We start from the raw sequence: 26,647 nt of genomic DNA on the forward strand, positions 1-26,647 counted from the left end.
TCCATCTACAATATCGGGAACTTGATTACCTCTCACATGCAAGTACAACTTTTGAACAATTCTACCTCTTGGCAAAATTCCATCCTCACATTGCAAACAGAACACACAATGCATCCACCACCTTTAGTACAAAACTTTGTGTTTCTTGCAAAACCTTAAACTCAAAAAGTCCTCAAATCACCATCATTTTCAGTTAATCTACTTTCATACAAACCAGCATTTACCCTGCATTTAACAATCTTAGGCAAACAAAGAGAAATTCTAAAACAGAAGTCCTGACCATAAAACATGACCAATGGCAAATAAAGAGACAATAATCTGCAGCTTGATATAAGTCCTGTAGAAACAAGGTTATCAAATCATTTTCAATGCAACAAAGTAATTACTTCTCTTTCACATACTCTATACATAACAGACAAGATTGCCGGCAAGAAAATGAACATGTGCAATTCAGTTATATTTCCATTTACTCTGCACTCTGTGAGAGTAGAACATTTTTGTACAATGTAAATTGAGTTTTTCTTTCAATGAAAATGTGGATGGTTTCCAATTTGTCAATCCTGTAGGCTGTTCTCTGGGCCATCCCCTTCAAAACATACATTTTCATGTATCATACCCCCTTATTTACCTGTGAAAACATTCAAATTTCTTTTATTAGGAACTAGTTTACTCATGGTCTTCTGCCGCTAAGGGTCAGCAAGAACCATAGAGGTGAGAACCAGCCAACATGTGACCTCCTTGGAGCTATGAGGGTCCTGAATATATAGAGGAGTAATTTTACATTTACAACCTTGCCTTCGTGTTCGCATCAGCGCTATAGTCAGCAGCTTCAACTTTTGTCAGTTTTGGCCTCAATTTAGACTTATTTCCATTTCGAGGTTCAACTACATGCAAGAGCAAAGCAAGGAAGGTAACTCTAGTCATAGCTAGACTTGTTCTCACAATCACGCATACCATACTGCTGACAGCACTGTTGATACCAACAAGAAAACATTTCAAATTAACCATTTACCCATAGTGCTTCATTATTAATATCCTGACTTGCCCATAAACCCATAGACTGGAGTACAAAATCCCTATAATCTGACAAATGTTTTTAACTGTAGTATTTTCAACCTTTATAACTGTAGTAACTATAATGGCATTGCACCATTTTTTACTAGCAATAAAAAGACGTTACATCTTTTACCACCAAAACAATCATCATGAAATGAATATACTTGAGGTTACTTTACCCCTCACTGCCCAAAGGAGGTTCTCAGACTGACATTTCTACCAGGTGTTGGATGGTGAAATTTCGAAACTTCTGTTCTTACCTGGGGTGTAAGTAAACTGGGTAGGATCGCTTGCCTTACCAGTGCAATGGACAACCAACTGAACTTTCTTGGATTTGACAAGTTCTAAGTTATGGTATGGTGGTATGGTACATACTAAATGAGTCTACAAAAGCAAAATATATTTGAAAATTAACATGCATCAGTATTTTGTATCCTACAGGGAAGTCATGTTTTGGGCTAGGTTTTTTCTCCTTTTGTTTTGGGGGGTTTTTTTTGTTTGAGTTTTGTTTTAGGAGAAAAAACATGCATCCATGTGATAACTACCAAATCTTTAATCTTCATTAAAAGCAAACTTGCAAGCCATTTGATATTTTGTGGAACTTTCTGCTTAGATAATAACTGCCATAATCATTATGAGGTCTAGGACAAACCTGCTGGAAATAATCCTTATCAATGTCAGCCTCCTTCTGCCACATTATTTCACCTTCTTCATCATCATCCTCTCTCTCCTGGAAGTAAACTTTGGTTCCCTTCATAAAGTTTTTACCAATGATGAAGATTTCTCCCCCACCCTCTACTGGGGATTCCCGGCAACTGATCTTACAAATCTCAGGTTGGCCAATAGGTTGCGCTGTTACAAACACAAAATAGAAAGTTAATGCAATGTCTAGCTCATCTAAATTATGATGCATCCTCAAAGAATTTTTATCCGATTGCTTTAAGCCTATTTTTTGTGAGCATCAAATTCCACAGATTATCAATGAGAAAAACTTCCATAGATATGTATTTTCATAGAAATTCACTACATGTTCTTCCTTAATGGACGGATATCAATAATTTGTTGATCACTTGATTTTGTGGTCAAGAGCAACAATGACAATAAAACACAATGAAGCCACAGTATGCACTGTAAGAAATACATTTAGCCATGTTCAACTTTGACCTATTATTGCATATGTCATTAAATATTTCCTGAGGTTCTCCGTTACTTACTACACAGTATGGAGTTAGAAGAGATCTGCAGTGTCTGCATATTTCCATCAGCTTTCTGAAACATCACTCGGAATATCAAACGTGCCCTCGTGCTCTTCTTCTTGGCCTTGGCCAATCCTATTCTTTGTTCAACATCCGCATTCCTAAGCTTCAGAATTCCTACATTGTCTACCCTGTTAAACATTTCTTTCAGGTGTAAGACTGCTCTTCATATTTAGATTGAATTTAAACAAGTAACAGTTTGAAATAAAACTGATTTGAGCATACTTTGATGTACATGTACGAGGGTATACTTACGACACACTCATGTCTGTTGAAGTCTTCATATTCATCTCTATTACAGTTGTTCCCTCTACATCTCGCTCACGACAAGGGGTAGAATTTTTTCCACATACTTTACAAGCTTGGTAGAAGCCGTGTGGCTTCACTCGGCCAGAATCATTTCCCACAAATACCCACAGCACAGCAGATTCCACATTTCCAATCAGCTGAAAAACCAAAAACATACTCACTACGTAATGATACATGCATTAATACTGATACTGTTACCATCACGAAAGGACAGACCACCAGTAAAATAAGATACATGTAGGTTTTTCAGAACTTTACTTCTAAAATCGGGGTTGACCACTACACACAAGTGAGAACTACATAAGATTCTTTGTAATAAGGGTTACCTACCTTGACATTAGCATGGCCATCCCCAGCCTTGTTTTTGACAGCTCCCCGGCTTCCTTCTGTTAAGTACCTAGCCCTATGTTGCTCCTCTGGCTGGTCCAAAATCTGAATTTCATAGCCCGGTACACGACACGGAAACTGCTGGTTCAGAGAGAGATCTCGCAATCTGTGTCGGGAGCGAGTCACATGATTGGTGCCGATTTTGGGAGATAACTGAATGTGTGTGATTTCAGGAACATTCATTTCATCTGGATCAAAGTCTGGTCTTAGGGAGGAGATAATGCTGAAAGAAGCAAGTCAGTCAAACTGAATAAATATCATGCCTTGGCTTATCATGGACTTCCACACCATACAATATGCATCAAGGTACATAGTGTATATGATATGGTGGTGAATCATGATACAGTTGTTATGAATGAATTGTTCTTTTAAAACTCTTTGGAAATACTTCAAAGCTGACTGATAACCACCATAATCACTTTTAAAAACTATATCATTAAGTATATCAAATGATGACAAATCAAAGTAATTATCAGGAAAAAAGACCCACAAATAATATCAAGTATAACCATGCTTCTGTCATGTGCCATGTTTTGATATTTCACCAGACAGGTCATTCTAAAAATTAGTCAGATTCTCAAAACTAGAAAGAAACCCTATCCTGTACCATGAATCAGGAAGGATGATACAATATCAATGGGCCTCACAATCTTTACAGTTGATATATTGCTGTATCGTCACACCTCTAATCATGCAATATAATTACTTGGAAGATTTATTTCTGTATACATGTACAATGTAGATATCGCATAGCAAGTGTTGTCCGACAGTCTGACAGGTGATAATTTTGGCTTACTCTAGAGGTTTGGTTAATTGTATCATGCTGGAAAAATTTTATAACCAAAATCTGCACCCCAATCTGTCAAACCAAATACGTATTTTTGCAAGATCATTGTCTTTGGTAAATGTTTTGATGCAGGAGTTATCTTTCTTTTTCTTGGGAGGAAAATTCTACTGTTCTTTTTTAAGTCAATTGTTTCTGAGAAATGTAGTGAAATGTTTTATAGATGATTAACACTACACTACTTATCAATTTTGAAGTTTTGGAATTCAAAGTCCGCCAAATACATTCCACTAAAAATGTTTGTATGTACCCATGTGCTGGGAACAAATGCAGAAAAAAGCTTCACCTCTAATTTACAATGTCTATTTACTCCCTGTAAAATGGTTTTATCAAATATAAGTACATTTATAAAGAATATTCTGAAAAATGTTTTACTTGTTCTTTTCTCACTGTGTTACTGGGATTTTCCTGAACTTAATCACCCTCAACTATTAAATGGAAGTAAATGTTTTCCTCCTATAATGCAAGAAACAGACATGCTGTGAAAAAGCTTCACATCTTTCCCGTACCTCACTGAAGATGTGCTGTTGGTCTCATCTTTTCCTTTCTCTCCACTGAATGTAAACACGGGAGACACATCAGCCCCAAACTTCGTGAAGGTAAACTCTGAAGTGCAGGACGCAGCACTTCCAGCGTCAAATAAACTCTCGGGCTCAGCGTCTTCCTGTGAAGTCCCAGCATTGGAATTCCTGTGGGTCTTGAGAGATTTGTTTGGTTCATGATCCACAACATCCCAAGCAAAATCTTCCACTTTCACATCATCACCATGTTCAATCCTCAACTGCTCAGATTTTGCTATCAGTGTCGATTGTGTGTTTGTTTCTAACAAAGATACAGGAGATGAAACAGAGCTATGAGCACCCAGTTCTGGACTCAGCGGGCTACAGTTAGAATTTGGACTGTCCATCAATGAAGAGTCTACTCCACTGGTCAGAAGATTATGCAGCACAGATGTTTTATCCTGTGAGGAGTCATCCTTCGATGAAATGCAGGTGAAATTTAGAATTGACTGGGAATTGTGAGAGTCCTGTTGAAACAGCATCTGATCACTAGTAGTAGAGTCCACATTGTTCATCTGTACTGTCACAGGCCTATTACTGTTGCCATGATCATTCATGAATATGTCGCTAGATGTTCTTACTTGTCCACAGTTACTGGAACTACTGAGAAACACATCAGATCTGCTTAAACTTGAGACTGCACATGGACTGGAGGCTTGTGTGAGGGTTGGATGGACAGCAGTGTTGATGGATAGTGTTTGGATGGGGGGTGGTGCATCACCAGAAATCTTGAACATGTTTCCAGCATTGCCAGCTGTGGACACTGGAGAGGCAACCTTGATAGGAGATGCAGTGAGGAGGGCCTTTAACTTGTTCATATTGTCCAGTTCATTTGGTGAAAACTTCACATCTTCGTTAGGATTGGATACAGGCAAAGCTGTTGAAATATCAAAACAGTTAAAAAGGAATATTAGCTGTAACACTGAGAACATGGAGGAAGCAGAATTCATATGTATCAGGCCCATAGGATTATGGGACCAGCAGGCCATATTCTCAGAGAAAATCAACGAAAGTATACTTCTAAAGAATAACTCATGGAAAAAAATTCTAGCAATAATTAATTTATAGGATCATGTGCTCAATTTCTATAAATTTTAATAATTTTTCTTTAAAATATTTACCAAATGTAAGTGTGCTAGAAGCAGTAGGGCTTGTGTTGATTGGCTGGCTGATGAGAATTATCCCATTGGTTCCAGACACCTGTATGGCAGTCAACCCTGCAAAGACAAAAAAAAAATCAATAGCACTTCTTACTAATATGTTGTACGGTGTGACCGTTGAGACGAGCGAAGCCCATTAACATCCTGCAACACGACTTTTATCCGCTTCTTCATTTAACGCGGGAAATATAACGCGCTTGATGTAAACATGTCACAAATTGTGACGTCATATTAGCTGCAATGTTGTTTTTTTTTCTCTTCTTCTCTCGAACCAAGCAAAAACAAAATGTTTGAAGCTATGAGAAAGCTTGTCTGGAATTTAAAAACATTTATGGTACTTTCTAAACAATCTAATTATTTTAATTACGGGTTTGTCAATGAGGTATACCGCAGTGACGGCGACATTTTTTCGAAAGCATTATGGGCGATACTCATCTTTTTTCAACTGATGAAGAGCAAATCATGTGCCTGATATGTGTAATCATTGGAGCTTCGCTCGTCGCGTCGCTTTGCGATGCGAGTTTCGCTCGCTATTAATACAGGTTACTTGCTACTGCAGATTGTGCACAAGACATGCAGAATGGGTAATACGATGTTTTATATTGTCTCAATGATATTGATGCCTAACCGTTTCAGAATTGTCTTCCACTACTTTGGATTTTGATCATTGTACAAGCAGACAAATCCTGCATCTTTCTTATAAATCATGCTTTACAAAGATCTTCAGTTTTTCAAACATGCACCATGATTGTGTATATCTTTGAGACTGGGTTACTTCATGATTACCGGTACACCACTAATCAACAAGATGTCATCGTCCTTCACCCACACACTGATTTCCTTACCCTTATGTTCTAACACCATTACTATGTATACCAGTAGAATTCTTATCATATCAAAACTTTGTTAATGTTCACCAGCCATCTCTGAAGCTTCCTAAGTGCCTATAGCTGACACAGACTTTGTTAATCAATGATCAAGTTATAGGGAGAATTGCACAAGTCGATCTTTATCATTTTACTATGAAATCCCAAATGATATGATCAATCAATCCCTAGTTAACAATGTACTACTTTTCACTTGTATAGGTGTAGCAAGCCTCCATTGTACACAGGCATAAGAGAATGAATTCTAAAATTAGCTATAATATATTGATAACAGTATTAGAAATCCTTTAATATAGAAAGGTAGTATAACAATAAATCTTACTGGAAGATTCGGAGAGACTAAATATGGTTAATAATGCTTGCCTTAATTAATAATCTGATTAAATCATAACTTTTTCTAAGACTTGACTGGAAGCTAAGTTAAATTAGATTGTCCAAAAAATTTCATCTATCCTTCATTTTCTCTCCAATTCTGTGTAAAACTGGAAGATCTTTCTCCTCCTCAACCACAAAAACAGACGTCTGCTTTGTGAGTATACACATGTGCTTACTTTACAAACATAAATGAACTCATGAAATTTAAGATAGCTTAGTCTTGTATCAAAAAACAAAGCAATGTTGCATCCTGAAGAGAGTTTAAAAGATTATAAACTTACTTTACTAACACGTTCTACAACTTATATTGAAGTTTCTTGTTGGATCAGATACTTGTGCATAGTGGGGTCACTAATGTGAAAGGAAACCAGAAAGGAATCCAGAAAAAACCCACGTGTCTGAGTTAGTGACCACATTATCCTCTCACATACAATCATTGTCCATTCAAAGGATCAAATTTATGTGGCACGGGTGCATTAAATACTATGCTATCAGGACAAAAGAGTTGTATGGTAAATGGGTAAAATTTATACACACACAGCACTTGGCAAGGCTTTTTTGTTATAATACAGGCCTTACCACATATACCTGGCTTAAACAGGGGAGTCCAGAGTCTAAATTGCAAGCAGGCTGTAAAACAAACTCCTGATCGAACTGAAGTCCTGACACAGTGTAAGTACACAGTGACACAACAATAACCTCAGTTCAATATAGAATCTAGGTCACAGGATAACAAAAACCCCTTTAAATACAAAGGTAAACTGACCACATTATTAATAAATTTACTGTATCATTTTAGTCAGATAATAACACTTCCTTATACAATAATGGCAACTGTAAAAGAGTGATAGTACTTAGCCTTGGTTATCATTATGACAACTCCACTGAAATGAACATAGTTTCTTGTTTTAAGAATTACCTAAGACAGGTAATACCATTTTTTCATGTTGAATGCAATATGTGTTAACAAATAAAATTTGAGCATTTTTTTCAACTGATTTTCTTCTTTCAATTTTTTTTGCATATTCCAAATTTTCACTGGGTGAAAGGATTATAAAAACCTGAATTTCCACAGGGCCCTGCAGTTTATAAAAACCTTTTTACAGGGCCCTAGCTGCAGTTTATAAAAACCTTTCTACAGGGCCCTAGCTGCAGTTTATAAAAACCTTTCTACAGGGCCCTGCAGTTTATAAAAACCTTTCTATAGGGCCCTGCAGTTTATAAAAACCTTTCTAAAGGGCCCTGCAGTTTATAAAAACTTTTCCACAGGGCCCTGCAGTTTACTGATTGGAGACAGAGACAACCCATTATGTGTGTTTTTCTTAATCCAATACCATTCTGAATTAATTTAAAAGGTTCCCAGTTAAAAATGTTGGAACTTAAGTCAAAAGTGGTCCATTTTTGGGGCTCCAAGAAATGTGATTTGAATTGCTGATATCAAGCTTTCCTCAAACATGCGAGTCTTCTTTACATTGAGGTCGTCTCCTAGTACATAAGAGATGTACTGTCATTATGCAATGAGAGCCAAATTGGCTTTTGCCCTGAAACAGTTCCAGACACCACTTCATATTGCTATGTCACTTTATACTACCGTAAATTCTGTTCATTCAGAAACCAGTATGTACCATCCCCTGTAAGAGTACATTTGCACTCAATGCTTGTTTATATATCCTCTTCTAGCCTACATGCATATCAAGGAAGAATAAAAGGCAATGCCATGGGCAACTACCCATCCATGTCTGAAGCGATTGAATAATGTTATGTGCCCAAAGATTTACAAAGACTCGATCAGCCTGAACCTATCCTACAACACATATAATCATTATAATACCCGACTGACCTAGATTTTGTATATCACACACAGGGTATAGAAACAAGTAAATAGGTCACATCTAGTTTTAAAATATAAGGGCCGGCGTTAAAGCTCTGCATTTATAATACTTATCAATTCAAAAATCTTAAAAGCAATATTCTATGTTGAACAGGAAAGTCTGAGTTTCTCCTTACAAACATATGAATCAGAATTTTTTTTATATCACCCAGTTATTCACAGACAGTTGAAATGAAAAGCTATCATGCATTGTGATATCAACATTTTCATCTCTGATGCCCTGCATTTCCATGGAATCACTTTTGGTACATACCATTATGTCGACACAATCTGCAACTAGTGCTGCATCACAACATTCCTCTGTGTCTCAGGCTAATACTAAGCTATTAATGGGGAGACCTACATGTAAGTCTGCAGTGTTTCTGTCCGAGATTCCCAAAACTTAAATGTTATGTGAGGTCAATTGCAGGTGAATATTAGGTACCAATGAAAAGTACAGCTTTCTTTATAAACTACTAATATCATATATACACCTTTTGGTGAAAAAAAGAGCTTGATGACATTGATGGCTAGATGTAAGATAAATATATTGTACGGATAAACAATTAAGAATGGATATGGATAACCCCTTATAACTATAATATATTAATATTTAAAATTTACATATTAAAATTAAATGTGCATAATAGTGTGGAGCTCTACACTGATGATTTATTAATGTCATTAATTAGATAAGCTACTTTGCTCATTTGAGGCCCTGAAAAATATTTATTTTTTTTAAAAGGAGGGGGGGGGGGGTCAGACTGAAAATCTCTTGATGATCAAGAAACAATCATGAAGATTATTGAAGATATTTTAGAATATTTTTCAATATGTTTTAGTTTATATTCAGAAGTTTATATTTTCCGTTCTTAAGAAAATTAATCCAAAATACAATATCACTATACAAACGAATAATAATTTTAGCTACTAACATAATATGGGGAAATATCATGTAGGAATCTGTTAGATTTGATTTTCACAATATATTTTATTCCAGTTGAAGGTATGTAAGGGTCTTTTTGATGATGCTCTTCAATAGGTTTAATTAACATTTCGTGGGAAGCTCGGGCGGAATCCATTTTCCTAATGAAATCATAAATTCTAATGGTTGCAGTTTGATGTTGAGACATACCAGTGTGTTCCCCTTACAGCAGCCGAAACAATGATACTGTTTTCACAATCAACATAATTTATCCCCATAATAACCAAATTTAATCCATTCAGTAAGCTTTTGTTTCTTTAGAAACTTAATAAACGCTGATAATAATAGTCATCTTCATCATTTGTAGGTCATCCTTTCATTACACTAGTCCTTCCCAAGTTGTTCACCTGACATCACTAATTCTTTGCAGCAGGATGAACGATTTTCTCTTTTGCTAGTACTGACTCTGGCAGTATAAATGCTCTGAATGTATATATACCCTGTCTCATTCAGACACTTAGTTTCTCGGTCAAATGTAGTTCCTACTACTAAAAAGTACAACTACCACATTTTTGGTAGGAAGTTGCGCGAGTATAAATCTTGCATCAGAATGGGGAACTAATTTTTCCTGTGTAATGTGTTCTGTATTCCCTCGACATTAATCATTAAACAATCAGCAACACACGATATTACTTATGTTCAATGAACTCTTAAATCAATACGTTCAATGAACTAAAAAGTGATAATGCAGGCCTTCTGTATCATCAGAACACACCCAGAAAAAACAACAAACAAAATTATCTGGTTTTCCTATCAACGCAGTAGTTTTGGTAATGCTGACGAACTAAAATAAAAACAAGGTCTATTGGCTACAAAGCTCACCTGAGCAATCTTACTGATCCACGGAATTTAGTCTTAAATGGCTCTTAGCTGTGCAACTGGACAACTTCATATACAACACATTTCATAATGCAAGCATAGCAGCTTTGATCATCTAGTATGATTATGACCAGTTGCGGTAGCTCAGTGGTAGAGACTTCACTTCATAACCAGGATGTCGTGAGTACGAGCCCCGCGATTGCTCCTTTGCTAAATGCTGACAGCATTTAGAAGTGAGAATCACTGGTCTTTCAGATATATATGACCGTAAAATGGAGGTTCCAAGTCGCAGCAGGCGTTGGCACGATATTTAAAAGAACCCCACTGCTACGGCCCTGAGCGCTAAGCATAGGTCTAAATTTGTGGTATTTCACCTACAGCTTGTGATGTCTCAATAAGAGTGAAAAATTATCGATGGGACATAAAAAACAATCAAAAACTTCAGCCATGTGATTTACACACATGTGGAAATTGTTGAAATTGTCCTTAAAACATTGCATAATTTTTCTTTAAAATTACACGATGCCCTGTATTTAGATAGGCAAGCAGTATACACCTTATGTCAGTAAGTTCAAATATTATTTTAAACAGCATAAGAAGAAAAATGGCAAAAACTATAGCTACTAGCTACATAGTAAGGAAATACCAATTTCATTCTATATCTTCAAAATACATGTACAAATTGTTAGGAAATAATTTACGCAGTTTGCTAGTGCATGTGAACGCATCACAAAATTTACATTTACACGCCAGCAGTAACATTTGGATACGTGTAAAATTGACACCTATTAGTAAATGGGTGCATGTGAATGGGTTTTTTTAAAAAAAAAAAAAGAAAACGGGGTTTCCGGCTGCTTAGCAGTATGAGTTTACATGGCTGAATGACAGACATACGGGGTTTCAGGCTGCTTAGCAGTATGAGTTTACATGGCTGAATGTCAGACAGACATACGGGATTTCAGGCTGCTTAGCAGTATGAGTTTACATGGCTGAATGACAGACATACGGGGTTTCGGGCTGCTTAGCAGTATGAGTTTACATGGCTGAATGACAGACATACGGGGTTTCAGGCTGCTTAGCAGTATGAGTTTACATGGCTGAATGACAGACATACGGGATTTCAGGCTGCTTAGCAGTACAAGTTTACATGGCTGAATGACAGACATACAGGGTTTCAGGCTGCTTAGCAGTACAAGTTTACATGGCTGAATGACAGACATACGGGGTTTCAGGCTGCTTAGCAGTATGAGTTTACATGGCTGAATGACAGACATACAGGGTTTCAGGCTGCTTAGCAGTACAAGTTTACATGGCTGAATGACAGACATACAGGGTTTCAGACTTTCAGGCTGCTTAGCAGTACAAGTTTACATGGCTGAATGACAGACATATGGGGTTTCAGGCTGCTTAGCAGTATGAGTTTACATGGCTGAATGACAGACATACAGGGTTTCAGGCTGCTTAGCAGTACAAGTTTACATGGCTGAATGACAGACATACAGGGTTTCAGACTTTCAGGCTGCTTAGCAGTACAAGTTTACATGGCTGAATGACAGACATACGGGGTTTCAGGCTGCTTAGCAGTATGAGTTTACATGGCTGAATGACAGACATACGGGATTTCAGGCTGCTTAGCAGTATGAGTTTACATGGCTGAATGACAGACATACGGGGTTTCAGGCTGCTTAGCAGTATGAGTTTACATGGCTGAATGACAGACATACGGGGTTTCAGGCTGCTTAGCAGTATGAGTTTACATGGCTGAATGTCAGACAGACATACGGGATTTCAGGCTGCTTAGCAGTATGAGTTTACATGGCTGAATGACAGACATACGGGGTTTCGGGCTGCTTAGCAGTATGAGTTTACATGGCTGAATGACAGACATACGGGGTTTCAGGCTGCTTAGCAGTATGAGTTTACATGGCTGAATGACAGACATACGGGATTTCAGGCTGCTTAGCAGTACAAGTTTACATGGCTGAATGACAGACATACAGGGTTTCAGGCTGCTTAGCAGTACAAGTTTACATGGCTGAATGACAGACATACGGGGTTTCAGGCTGCTTAGCAGTATGAGTTTACATGGCTGAATGACAGACATACAGGGTTTCAGGCTGCTTAGCAGTACAAGTTTACATGGCTGAATGACAGACATACAGGGTTTCAGACTTTCAGGCTGCTTAGCAGTACAAGTTTACATGGCTGAATGACAGACATATGGGGTTTCAGGCTGCTTAGCAGTATGAGTTTACAAGGCTGAATGACAGGCATTGGTATGGTGTGTTCCATCTCACAAAATAAAATAATATTGCAGATCTATGCATCATCATTCGTGACTGGTAATTCAACTTACAGCTAGAGTATATAGTATCCGGTTACATTTTTCTCTCATATGTATAACTTATAATGCAAGACAGCTTTTTAAAACAGAACAAAGAAGGATTAATTTTATAATGTACGTGCAGGTTATATAAAAACTATAGGGAAGAAATGTGCTGTATTTTCAATACGAACTGCACATCATTTTATACATCCTTATATACAGCTACACTTCAAAAGTTATTTGTTTCCTCTGAATTGTTTCCTTTTTAGTGTTCTCAAGATATTGATATTGAATTAAATTCATCATAAAAATATGATAAATTCTGAGAAATATTCATTTTTTAAAGTTTTTGAATTTCGGGTAACTAACATTTAAAACTGAAGAGTTCACAACAAACATACCTACATGAAACAAACGGAACGGGAAAAAAAATAAAAAATTACTTGACTATAGAAAGTCCACTGCTGTCTTAGGTTCTGGTGAGCTAAATACCAGACCATGTAAACCAAGGAAATTATCCACACATAAATGTACTACGTATACATACTATAATGATATGAAATAACCCATCTTCAAACACGGTATGTTTTAAAGTCATACAAATGCTGGAGAAAAAAAGAATAACATTGGGATAGATGTATATATATTTACTTTGAATATCACAACGAGAGAGGAAAAACAATCACCCTACTAGGATGATTTTGAACACCAAAGAATACCTTCCTTCATTATCAATTATACAAGATTTTGTGGGATGCAAAGTCCACTTTGTTCAAAATTATGTTAGATTTCATTAAAAGAAAAAGCTGGAATTGAATCAGAAAGTCAGCAATACACTAAATTCCATTTAATGTGAAAAAAGTTTAATGTAAAATAATACTTGCCCTATTAAAAAAGCATTCACAGTTTCTATATCATTTGAGAGACACAGCCCATAGCCATGCTGCAGGGCTGACGACCAAAGGGCACAATAACTGATAGAGGGGACATTTTCTGATATTAGCGGAGCCTTAATCAAACACTGCCTGATAACACTGATACATGTACCGACCAAGTGAAGAAGTACATAAAGTGCAACTAACATAATTCTAGTCACCCCACTTTAATCTGTCCAAGATTTCTGACGTAATACTCCTTTCAATAAAGACATTTAACAACAAGTCTATTTTACAATCATTTTTTGCAATATTGTCCCCCCAGAAACATGGAAATGTATAGATCTAAGTGTTATTCCCAAAACTAAGATTAGTTTATTGTTCCAAGATGTATTCTCGAATTATTCAAAGTCTTTTGTACCAGCTAGATTCTGAAAAACGTTGGAATTTGTTAAATGTAGAAGCAAAGGCAGTCACCTCAATCATCTCTTTTCACAAACACATAACTTTAATTTTACCACCGTACTTTTCATTTTGGTAAACATTGTACCAATATCATTCACACTAAACTAAGATATAACTGTTTACTCAACTATGATTAACACAAGCGTAACATTATTAATAGTCCTCTTTGTTCTTGTGGTAAATAAGAGGTACTGTGAGCAATGCTCACTAAGAATACCCCCCGCTTACCCCAATCTCCCAAAGGGTGTTGGTAATAGGTATAAACTACCTCTTTTCTGAGTGTAAAAAACAAATGGCATGACAAACCGAACCATATTGCTATTTCGATGTCCAGTGCGCGTGACCTTTGACCTTTTGACCCCAAAATCGATAGGGAACATCTTCATCCCATGGGTAGTCCATATGTATGATATGGTGACTGTAGGTGGAAAGGATAATGCTTTAGAGCCCGGAAACCATATTACTACTTCGATGTCCAGTGCACTTGACCTTTGACCTTTTGACCCCAAAATCGATAGGGAACATCTTCATCCCATGGGTAGTCCAAATATATGATATGGTGATGGTAGGTGGAAAGGATAATGCTTTAGAGCTCGGAAACCATTGCGTCTACAGACGGACGGACAGACAGACAGACGGACAACCCGATTCCAGTATACCCCCCCACAACTTGTTGCGGGGGGTATAAAAAGAAGAATGCATCATTTCTTTTTGCTTGTAAAAATTATACAAATATGCTACAAATATTCTTTTTCATCAAGTATTCAGAATTGATTTTTAACCTACTATTATGGGGTAATTAATGCACATTTGTCATATAGCAAACCAATACCCGCATTTTAGTAATGCTTCCTTATTTAACCTTAACGTTTCTTCACTTGTTCTTTATCTGTTGTATCCAATGTGAATGACATATATATCGTGAAAATTAAGAAGAGGAGCGAGTTAACTTGAAAGAACTTGTCTATGGTCTGTTTGACTATTCAATAACGTTAACTTTTCACTGTATTGATTTTGGAAACTGTCTGTTTTCTTCACTGTTATATCATAGTGACACATAAATGGTTAAATTATGCAACACAAACGGAACACATTCAATTAAAAAAAAAAAAATCTCTCTTTTCCTTTACGTAACGGGATATGATTTGCATGTACATGCTACCAGTAACTATGTATCTGCAGTGGATCTTAACATAGCTGTCTTCAATTGGTTTATTCACTTATTTTAAATGGAAATTTAGTGGGCATACAAACTACATCCAAATTCCAAAGATAACACAATAAAAGTATATCATCATGATCAGATCCACATTTTAAACTTTTCTGAGTGGAATGCATCACAAAATGAGGATATCATCCTGTTTCAACAACAGCTGGCCAAACAATAAATTTTTTATACAACTTTAATGATTCACAATCAGGATACAGAGACAGAATGTAAGATTATGTCATATGTTCTTCTACAGCATGAAGTCGTTTGTAAATTCTCTCCTTTCCACCCTCCTCACTTACTTGCACACAAGCATATTTCTACACCAGACAGAAAAGCTCCTACAGAATTCAGTTAGATGAAAAATATAATATGAAACCACAGACAACTGCTTCAGTCACCGAATATTTTCCTGATCAGGGCTGAATCGAAACTAATTAACTTTCTAAGTAACCAGTCTAGCCGGACTGACAGGGTATAATTTCAACCAGTCCGCAGAAAAAGTTACCAGTCCACCAGAGTTTTCCAAAAATAATTGAACATATTTTGCTGTTAATGAACATATCAAAACGAAATAATGGAATTTAACTAAATATGTCTCAGGCAATATTGTAACACTTAAATGTGAGATTTATATTTACTAATCCGGTTCGTCTGATATCTACATAGGAATGCCAAATCCATTTTAAAGTATGTTTTCTGAAATGCCGTTTTGGAAAATTGACCAGTCCCATTGGACTGACTGGCGCACAAATGTCAGTCAGTCCGCCAGACACCTATGTACACAAACTCCCCAAAAAATACTGCTGATGATTGATTTGTGCTAATGACAAACCTTAATGGTATCTCATCTGAACCAAATGGAAATCATCTTTGAAAATTATGGTCTGTTTTTTTTTAATATATATATCCCACCTACTTAGAAAAGTTTTTTACATGAATGCATCAATTTTATTAGACTGCTAATGAATCTAGCTCTTTCCTATCCACATACTTTCCAGGACATGTATGACAAATTGACCAATGTTAATTCATAAATTGAAGAGTTCCATATATATAATTATATTCTTACCAGGCCTTCTGATTGGTCATTTACCGTATATTGAGTTATTTTGGCACACCGGAAATGTTGGCTCTTTTGGTAGATGAGAAAAATTAGCCAAAAATCAAAGTGCCAAAATTCTTTTCCCATAAATATTAAATCGCTAAAATTTCAAATTACTTTTACGAGACAATTCTGCTAAATATCTCCAATGCCAAAATTACACAAGACAGTAAAATCCACAAGTATGAAAATCTAGCCAAGGTTCGTTAGTGAGCTTGCTAAACCTTTACAGTACAATGACCCCCTTGCCTGTCTGACCACCAGTCCTGCTGTGTAACACTTCCTATAGTAAGTCTTCATACACTATTAAATTCTGGCTACAGAAATTCCATTCTGTCACATTTCACAGGATGATATTTGTGTATACTATATCGATGGATGAGAAGCTTTGCTTACAGACATCATATTGATCACCATATCATCAGTAACATTATTTATGTTATAGCTTCAATGACAGACACAATACAGCCAGTTTGCTAATATACAACAATAATGTAAATGGCAATATAATTTATTTGTTTCCATACAAGAAAATATACTCGCTATTATATTTGCTTTTAAGCATAAAGATTCAACTCACCTATCGAAGATGGAACAGACACCCTGTCCATATTGGAGGTAGTTAGTCCATTCAGTGCAGGGGATTCTGGGAAAAATAACATAAATCAACATCATACAAATACATGTTCACTAATATATAACCACAAAATAGTATTATTTCCACAAGACACCATTCAATAGATGTACATGCCAGGATTACCTAGCATCAGAACAATGCAGGATGTTTCTATGGTTAATGAATATAGTGAGGAAGTTGTTCCAGTTTTTACAGGAATAAACCATTCATATCATGTGTATAACTCAAATATTAGATACTATTATATCAGATGTTATTCATGTCGATATGAATTGTAAATTTAAGCACGAATCCCCCTGGATGAGTGCGACAGGTTTAAATTCAGATGTATGTGGTGACACGACTGATAATGGCACAAACATCATCTCTAATATACTGGTATACATGTAGGTCTAATTCTATAAGCATACATGTACAAGTACACTATACTGATTATTTCAACATGAATGCTGCATGTACTACTAAACAACTGTGCACATCAGTTATGGATATTTGCTATTGTGAAGTATCATTAATTGGCTTTTGGAACTTGCATATTACTAATAAACATGACTGCTGCATCAGCTCATTTCACATATTGCACTGCCTGGTCGAAACAACATGACAACTGTTGACTCGTCAAAGCACTACAGATTTATTTTGAAATCCAGCAGATACAAGTAAAATTGAATGCAAAAAAAGAAGAAGAAAGAATAAAATTAGATTTCTAATGATGATAAGGCATTGGGGATGTGTCAAAAGTTCAGATAAATCATAAAACGCATATACTCTCAAGCCTCTGAACTTTTGCACTCTATCATACCTTTAAATTAATGTTATTTACTTTAATTTTCATTATCATTTGTAGATATTTTAAAATTCAAAGAGAAAAAATAAAAACAAATTTGTAAGACTATAATGAGGTTCCTCAGTCAACCAAGACAGTTCACCAATCGACCATGACCATTTATTCTGTGTACAGGATGTAGAAACAAAGAACCTGTTTGGATAAAGTCCCTATCTTTTATTACAAATGCATACTACAAAGACAGAGCATAATCCTACACTATTCATGTGAGGAAAAAGGAAATACTTAGACATGTTAAAATATTACAACATGTCATAAACATAGAACCTGGGAATTTACTCTTAACTTAAAATTGACCTAGATTCCAGACACTGCTGTACGTACCTGTTCCGCTAGTGGCCCCCAGTAAGCCATTGAGAAGGTTGGTCTGATTTCCTCGAAGGTCCATCTTCTTCTCTGAAATGGTAAAATCACTCTGTGTTCAAGCTTGCACGTCAAGTTACTTGTCATTGAAATTTTCATGAAACTGTGATTTAAATGTCATGTAATTTTTGTATGGCTCATAATGGATGCTTTACAACAGTCCTTGGGTTATTTTACACTGTTCAAAATTGGTACAGGTTTCTCTACCCTTTCAGTAGGGAATTTTACGTTGAAGAGTGGGAAATTGGGAAAACAATAATTAATAGTACAGGTTTGTTCAATATGTGTACTAAGGTCATATACTATAATACTATACTTAATAGGATAGTAGCTGTCAATTTACATTTAAAAAATTGAATTCAAATAAAACCAACTCTCAAAACTACTGACTTGTAAATGCTTTGATATGATTCTAAATACTTAATATATAAAAACATGAATATATTTCTTCAAAGAATATAATTTTAATGACTGTAGACATCTTTGCTTCCTGGACAAATATTATTGCACACACAACTGTATGCATACAGTGTATGGATAATATTTTATCCCTCCCTTAAATACATGTATAAATGATTTGACAGTTGTTCTACATTTGTCTCCGGAATGCTGCAAATTCGCTATGTTTTATAAACACACACTCAAAACATGTCACCATAGTACACTATAGTGGATCTGTAAATCATCAGAGCATTGCAAAGCAAGGAGGCACATCTGCAGTTAAACACCCACCCTCACCCCTAAAAATTAACCCAAACAAGATGTGTTTGTGAAACACAAATGTCCCCGATAATGGCCAATTCCGAAGATGGCCAAGGTCACAAGGACAAGTATCTTGGTACCAGTAGAAAGATTTTGTCACAAGAAATGCTCATGTACAATATGAAAGCTCTAATATTTACCATTTAGTAGTTCAAATGTCAAGGTCAAAAGGTTTAGTACACACAGAAAGGTTTTGCCATAAGGAATACTCATGTGAAATATCAAAGCTCTATCACTTACTGTTCAAAGGTTATTAGCAAGGTTAAAGTTTTCAAAAAGTAGGTCAAACTCCAAGGTCAAGGTCACAGGGTAAAAAATGTTGGTACCCAAGGAAAGGTCTTGTCACAAGGAATACTCATGTGAAATATCAAAGCTGTATCACTTACTATTCAAAAGTTAAAGTTTCAGACAGAATTAAAGAATGACAGACAAGACAAAAACAATATGCCCCCCACCCCCCCAATCTTCGATCTCGGGGGCATAAAAATGGTACGAGGGCCTTAATGGTCCTCTGAGCATGCACATTTTTTTACTCTTATTAAAATGATTTATGTTATATGTTTGCTTTTTATACATTGTATCATTTACTGTGAATTTACAGTAAGTGTGAACGACTCAGCTTCTCAAGTTCATTCGAGGTCTCGGATAGTTGGTTTCAAAACAAATCTGTCAATGATGACGCATCAAGGAAAGAACAATCACTGCGATTGGACCAATATTTAAAGGGGCGGGAATAAAAATAATTTTAGATGGTCACACTTGTCTTTACTCTAGCGTGTCATTACATAATCTTTTAGCACGATGGAAGAGACTGCAAAAAGGGAAAACCAATACCAACTAAAACAATGACGTTAATTTTAAAATTACATGCATGGTAAAATCAGTAAGAAATTAGGCGTCGCAAAGGCCACGTTATAAAATTGTAAATCATGGGAACTCTTGCACCGAAAATGTCGCCAATAAAGCTCACACCGGATATGAAATTTAAAAGAAATCAAGTGTATATTAATAGAGAAATCAGACAAAATTTATTAAGAAGAAATATTTGTACCCCTGACAATGTACCAAAGGTGTCTTTAATTTGTAGAGCTGCGAGAAATTTTTAGGGAAATGACTTTCAAGAAAATCCAAGAGAAGAATATTTCGTCTGAACACAGGGACTCGTCATGAAATATTTGTCTTTTTTAAATTTGACATCGTCTATGCTATATTTACAAATAAATGTAAATATAGAATAGAGAGGGTCAATTCGTGACGAGCCCCTGTGGTCTGAACACTAACGAAGTGTTGAAAAATTCTTTGCTACTCATTTTATTGCAATTTAGGCCGAGTCAGTTATATATATATATATATATAGAGAGAGAGAGAGAGAGAGAGAGAGAGAGAGAGAGAGAGAGAAACTCTAAACACTTTGTTGAAATATTTCGACCGTGTTACCGGTCTTCTTCAGTCGTGTTTTCGTGAAGAAAACCGGTAACACAGTCAAAATATTTCAACAAAGTGTTTAGAGTTTTTTCTGTATTTGACTTCCAAAACAGAGACTTTATATATATATATATATATTGACGAAGCACATACCATAGGAGCTTGAAATTTTATCAATAAAGTTAATAAAATGTACTTGATTGACCATAGCTCATGGCTTGGTCAATCAAGTACATTTTATTAACTTTATTGATAAAATTTCAAACCCCTATGGACATACAGTTAGGGGTGGACCAGTGATATAGGTTCAAAGGTACGCCAGTATCGCAACATTAACAATCGACCTTTGCTGTGGTTTATTATGACGTTATAGAAGGCGCGTCTAATGCTAACAAAATGCTGAATTTCTTTAATAATGTGTTACATGTACAGGAGAGGGATGGTTTGGGGAATTTAGTTTTTGCTAGAATTCACAGAACTTGCCGTTGTTCATTCAATTAACAGTATCTAGCGATGGTTACTTCCGAATTTCTTACGAAAATGTGGGTATATATAAAAGTAAAAGACATCAAAGCATGCCATGTGTTGAAAATAAATGTTTTTTTGAAGTAGAATATCTATTGATCATATTACTTAATCTGACAAATTATTTTAGGGGCGAGATCAAATGTTCAATGCTAGAGAAAACTGAGTTCGCATAGTTCTCACCAAGAGAACTGAAATCAAATAGTGAAACTTACACTTGTTAGGCACGAGATAATATAATGCCAAATACTTGGGACCGCCTACCTATAATTTAACCGACCTATCAAAAGCGCTCTTTAAAATCATTCGGGGACTTTCCAATGAACTATTTGGAGCACGTCATGTACTTGCCGATATGTCTCGTTCACACTTACTGTAAATCCACAGTAATACATTTCATCGTCTTCCTCGTTGGCTGTATATCCACTCTGTCCCACTTAGGCATTCAAAGTTCCACTAAATGCACCTCCTATACAGAAGAGTTCGTATCTCGAAACTGGCGTATTTAAATGAGGTTTTATGCGACATAGTATGTGTCTTCCATGTAAATCAAAGCAATACTAACTCTCATTTTGGTGTCAAAAAATTTTGTTGCAAAATAGTGATTTACTATTTCAATGACAGAAAAAAAAACCCACCAAGGTTTATAAACTTTTGTTATTAATATTTGTGTTAGAATGAGAAATGACAAAAGTTGGTTCTGATTTTGAGCCTATTTGTGATCATTGATCCGCCACATTATTTTTGTTTCTATTGTGACCACGTGATCAGATGAATAAATCTTTGGTCTCTCTGGACTAGACCTTCCCCTTATCTGACATCCGGTACTAGATGATAATATACCCAGGTAAATGCGCAGTCCGACTGGTACATGTAAGTTTACATTGCTTAGCGATTTCTTTACTTTCATTATGATCTTTGAAATGATTAATGAGCTAAGGGTTGGCTAGCGGCAGCCATTTTGGATTTTTTCATTGACTGATTACATACCTTATATGTTTTGTTTTGGTATTCCCGTGATGAACGTATAAATAGATTAAAATCAATCTCTTTGTGCATAACTATGTCCACAGTGTCTTTATACATCACAGTCTTTGGAATCGGTGTCTTTTTCTGCAGACTATAAACACATTTCCCGTTTCCGAATCGTCCTCTGCTTTGGTGAATACATTAACCTGTTAACCGAGATGTAGCAAGTCGTGGCTGAAAGGGTTGTTAGTTTTCTGCATTCTGATTGGTCGGTTTTCAACTAATTATGAATAGAAGGGGGGGGGGGGGGTGCGATGAAAGACAATGGGCAATTTTTAGTTGTATATAGGCCTAAAGGATCATTTTTCTATTTGCATATCTGTTCCGATTACGAATCCTTGGCGATTAATTAAAGTCTCGATTCAACAATAACAACAAAATATATAAATAACGCAATATTTTATTGGTGAAGAAAACACTTTAAATATTTAAAAGAAAAATATAAATATGATTTTAAGATAATATATCTATTTGAAATAATTAAGATTATCAGCATGAGGGATTAATTTAAGTTAATAGACCTAGTACACACAGGCACTCGACGTTTTAAATATCTATAATTTTAAAAAAATTTGTCTTAATTCCTGTAAGTTTACATAATAGCCCATATTATGTTTACAGGAAGACATTTTTTTTTATCATAAATATTTAAAACGTCGAGTGCCTGTGCTAGTACATATACAACATCAGATGGATTGGGGTAAAAATCGCCGGATTGGAAGCGCCAAATGTATGTGGAAGAAAGCGAGGGGTTACTTAATTAATCTTTTAAGTATCATATCTCATGATATCATCTATAGCCTCCATGGGCTTCATCCCAAGTACAATTAATTATATATATAATTAATATTCCTTGTCAAGAAATTGACACGCACATCCATTTTAGTAAAATCCTGGATCCACCACTGCGTTCATTGTAACACTACCTGATTTTCATACATTCTTACATTTCTAGGGAGGGGAGAAATTTTAGCATGTTAAAACATTCTTGCAGCTACAGCTAGGTACCCAATCCATTTTATACCCACCCCCAATAACATCTATTGACATGTAATTTTGCTTCATTCAGAGCCTCTAAATAGCCCTCGGGCTTTCTAACACAAATATTGATATCGAAAGTTTACTAAATCTTATTTTTTCCCCATGTCATTTGCAATTGTAAACCACAATTTTACCAAAAAAATTCCCCACACCAAAATGACAACTAATATATTGATTTAACCAAACAATTTTTTATATTTAAAGACAAGGGACTAATTTATCGAACTGTTTATAATCAATGTCAGAGTAACCATGCATGGTCAGGTGCCGTCGATGTAGTGCCCTATTACAAAACTAGTTCATGTGGATTTGTTTTAGCCTCAAGATTTATCACAAGTTTTGATATCCATTAATGGTCAATACTTTGTATATCAGTACAGTTTCAAGGCTTCTTGTCAAATTCCTTTTATCTGTTATAAAGTCACAGTATTCATGGTCATTTCATTTTCATTTTTGGATATTATAGGTTAAATATTTACTGCAATTCAATAGTTACAGGTCTCTGACCACTGGACGGTGTAACTTCTATGTTTTCCCCAACAAATTCATGTTAGGTATTTCATGATTTTGGGTATGTAATGTTGTTGTTGTTTTTTTTAGTTTGGTTTGTTTGTTTGTTTAGGGTTTTTTTTTATAACCAATATTTCTGCAATCAGATTACAATCTTACGAAGTATTTAAAAAAGTCGACTAGCTGTAAGAACACTTCAATATAGGCTCACAAGAATTTACATTATTGTAGAATAGAAAGAGAAAACGAAAAATAACACATTTATAACTATAAAGTGTCAACATGAATTTTGTTGGGGGAAAATAATCAAAATATTAGGGAGGGTAATATGATCCAGTAATCATCATGTCTCTGAATTTCACGATTTGACACAAAACGAGAATTATGGTGTGCTGATAAGGCCATTCGCTCTTTCACCCCTGTCAAAAGAGGGCGAAACTGCAAAGGCAAAGGATCGAAATTGCGAGGGCAAAGAAGCGAAAGTGGGAAGTGGCGAAAACAAAAAGGCGACGGAGAGATACTAATATAGTTCCTCCGCAATAGTATTGTTCCTTCGTCCTAGCACAGACCCGTGGGGATCCGGGTTAGAATAGTTCCTCAGCCTACCCCTTGCTTGTCATAAGAGGCGACTTAATGCGGCCCTTCAGATGAGACCGCAAACCGAGGTCCCGTGTCACAGCAGGTGTGGCACGACAAAGATCCCTCCCTGCTCAGAAGCCGTAAGCGCCGAGCATAGGGCCTTTCACCGGCAATGGTGACGTCTTCATATGAGTGCGGCGACAGACCTAAGTCATTAAAACAAGTAGTGACAGTTCCATCGCCAAACGCTTGACATCAGGTGTGAATGTTACGGGTCCTCAGAGATGACCTTAAAAACGGATGTCCCGTGTCACAGTAAGTGTGGCACGATAAAGAACCCTCACTGCTCAATGGCCGTAAGCGCCGAGCATATGCTTAAATTTGAAGCCCTTCACCGGCAATGGTGAGTCTCCATATGAGTGAAAAATTCTCGAGCGAGACGTTGAGCAAGATACAATCAATCTTCATATGAGCGAAAAATTCTTGAGAGGGACGATAAACAATATATACAATCAATCGTCCTAGCGTATTCACTCCTACACCTTCGTAATTGAAGCTGTCAATACGCGTGCATGAAACCAGAAAAAGGATTAAAGAATCCAATAAAGAATACAAAATTAAAAGAAAGGCAAACGTGGACCCTTAGACTCGCCAAAGGTGGGATCAGATGCTTAGGAGTAATCATCCCTTTTTAGAACCGATCACACCCGCCGTGAGTCCTATATCTTGATCAGGTAAACGGAGTAAATCCATAGTCAAAATTAGTATGTAAAGAACGGCATAACAATTGGAATGAAGCATGTTAGACATCATGTGACCCAATTATAAAGACGGGTTGTATTTGTAAATTAGATCGGTATAACGACCGTAAAATGTTGACTTTAAACGAGACTGTTGAAACCCCTGTAATATAAACTTATTTGTCAATATCCTGTCGCTATTCAAAATTTGATCATACATAGAACATGCTCTCATACATGTACAGGTATCGAATCAGATGAGAGACATAAACACCATATACAGGAGATAATGGAGTATTGCTGCTTAAAACTGTTTTCTTATGTAATCTTTTTGGTATACATTGTATAGCTTTAACAAATTTGGATTTTAAAAGTAGTACAATATAGTAATCTGTAAAACATGTAAGTTGACAAAACTGTCGATTCTTAAATCGATGGGGTCAGTTTTTAATGTACAAGTACAAGTAACTTAAATGTACTGATTTTCAATACTTGAAGTTGGATGCTGCATTATGTTATTAAAATACAAAATATATATTTTATCTGGTAACTCTACAATTTCAATACTTAGTTAACAAAGATTTATATGTATAAATATCCAACATTTGTGCATGAAGTTCTCAGCCATATATCCTCTGTTTAGATGAAAATTCCAACTAGAAAGACATATCCTGATGCAGTGTTATAATAATAATTTCATCACAAGCACCTGTGATTTTCACTTGATGCAAAGCAAATAGTCTGATTATAATTAAACCTTCACTAGCTCTTTTTTTATTTGAAATAGAATGTCGTGTGATCAAAATAGGAAAGAACTAATGAAGATTTGATTTTAATCCGACTGCCCAGCAAGCTGGATCTTTTATTTATTTATTTTTACAAGAAATACAATTTTTCATTCTTTTCACACACATTATACATGAATACCAGCCTGGTAGATCCATTCCATGAAAGTTTGAAGTTAGCTTCAACGTTTCCTCTTTTTATATCAAACTTCAAATTAGAATGACATACAAATGTATTTCCTGAAGCAATGTTACAATATTTCAGTAGCAAGCAGACTCTTTTTAATCCAGATAAGAAGCACAACATTTCATCCTCGTCTTTACGCTTGGAAGTACGAGCGGACGTTTGAATAACCCCTAAATTATGTATATACAAATCTTACTGTACTACAAACTATCAAATTCAGGGTGGGGGTGTAATGTAATAGAATAAATTGCTATTTTAGTGTAAATCCTTAAAAGTAAAATCTTAAAACTCTCATGCAGAACAAGTATTGGTAACCTTGGTTTCCTAATAAAGTTATATACAAGTTGAACGAATTTTAAAAGAGGCGAATGTAGGTATTTGTAATCTTTTGATGTGTTTATCTCGTTTTATTTTACATTAACATTTTCTTGGATTCAAGCCTTTGTGGACTTATCATTAGGAAAATGACGCAATGTTTTAAGAAATAATGTAAAAATTGCATGTGCATCATTGTATTTTTTAAATTTCGTTTAGGATTACAGCGAATTGACACAAGACGTATAGTTTGAACTGATACAATGGCATCAAAATCCAGTGATCCAGGTACTGTACATATATAACTTAATTTTCAAATCACCTTAAACACCCAGGTGACCTTTTGCTACAGTAACTGCTCTGCGACCGTCGTACGAAGTCATTTGTGTTTTAACAATTTAACATTTTTTTTA

The 26,647-nt window shown here is 35.8% G+C and overlaps 2 protein-coding genes across 4 annotated transcripts in view; one reads left to right on the top strand and one right to left on the bottom strand.

Annotated features, from left to right (window-relative positions):
* Window positions 1-26,647, bottom strand: part of LOC125678267 (nuclear factor of activated T-cells 5-like) — a 51,183-nt gene that overhangs the window by 14,683 nt on the left and 9,853 nt on the right. Inside the window, exons 1-10 of one of the 3 annotated variants that reach the window (XM_048916584.2) lie at window positions 22,039-22,417; window positions 18,298-18,369; window positions 17,070-17,135; window positions 5,534-5,629; window positions 4,362-5,289; window positions 2,952-3,231; window positions 2,568-2,758; window positions 2,271-2,443; window positions 1,709-1,908; window positions 1,317-1,440 (exon numbers count right to left, since the gene is read on the bottom strand). In XM_048916584.2, coding sequence (XP_048772541.2) covers window positions 1,317-1,440; window positions 1,709-1,908; window positions 2,271-2,443; window positions 2,568-2,758; window positions 2,952-3,231; window positions 4,362-5,289; window positions 5,534-5,629; window positions 17,070-17,135; window positions 18,298-18,361 — 2,122 coding nt within the window. In that variant the 5' untranslated portion in view covers window positions 18,362-18,369; window positions 22,039-22,417. Of the gene's footprint in view, window positions 1-1,316; window positions 1,441-1,708; window positions 1,909-2,270; window positions 2,444-2,567; window positions 2,759-2,951; window positions 3,232-4,361; window positions 5,290-5,533; window positions 5,630-17,069; window positions 17,136-18,297; window positions 18,370-22,038; window positions 22,418-26,647 lie in introns of those variants that run through there. The other 2 variants (XM_048916592.2, XM_056163427.1) reach the window with 2 other exon arrangements.
* The window catches only part of LOC125678391 (uncharacterized Nudix hydrolase NudL-like), a 14,663-nt gene continuing 9,791 nt past the window's right edge, over window positions 21,776-26,647 (top strand). The window contains exons 1-2 of the mRNA XM_048916825.2: window positions 21,776-21,921; window positions 26,454-26,522. Of these exons, the coding sequence (XP_048772782.2) occupies window positions 26,498-26,522 (25 nt within the window). The 5' untranslated portion in view covers window positions 21,776-21,921; window positions 26,454-26,497. The remainder of the gene's footprint in view (window positions 21,922-26,453; window positions 26,523-26,647) is intronic.

Source organism: Ostrea edulis, chromosome 1 (genome assembly GCF_947568905.1).
Source record: "Ostrea edulis chromosome 1, xbOstEdul1.1, whole genome shotgun sequence".
NCBI lineage: Eukaryota > Metazoa > Mollusca > Bivalvia > Ostreida > Ostreidae > Ostrea > Ostrea edulis.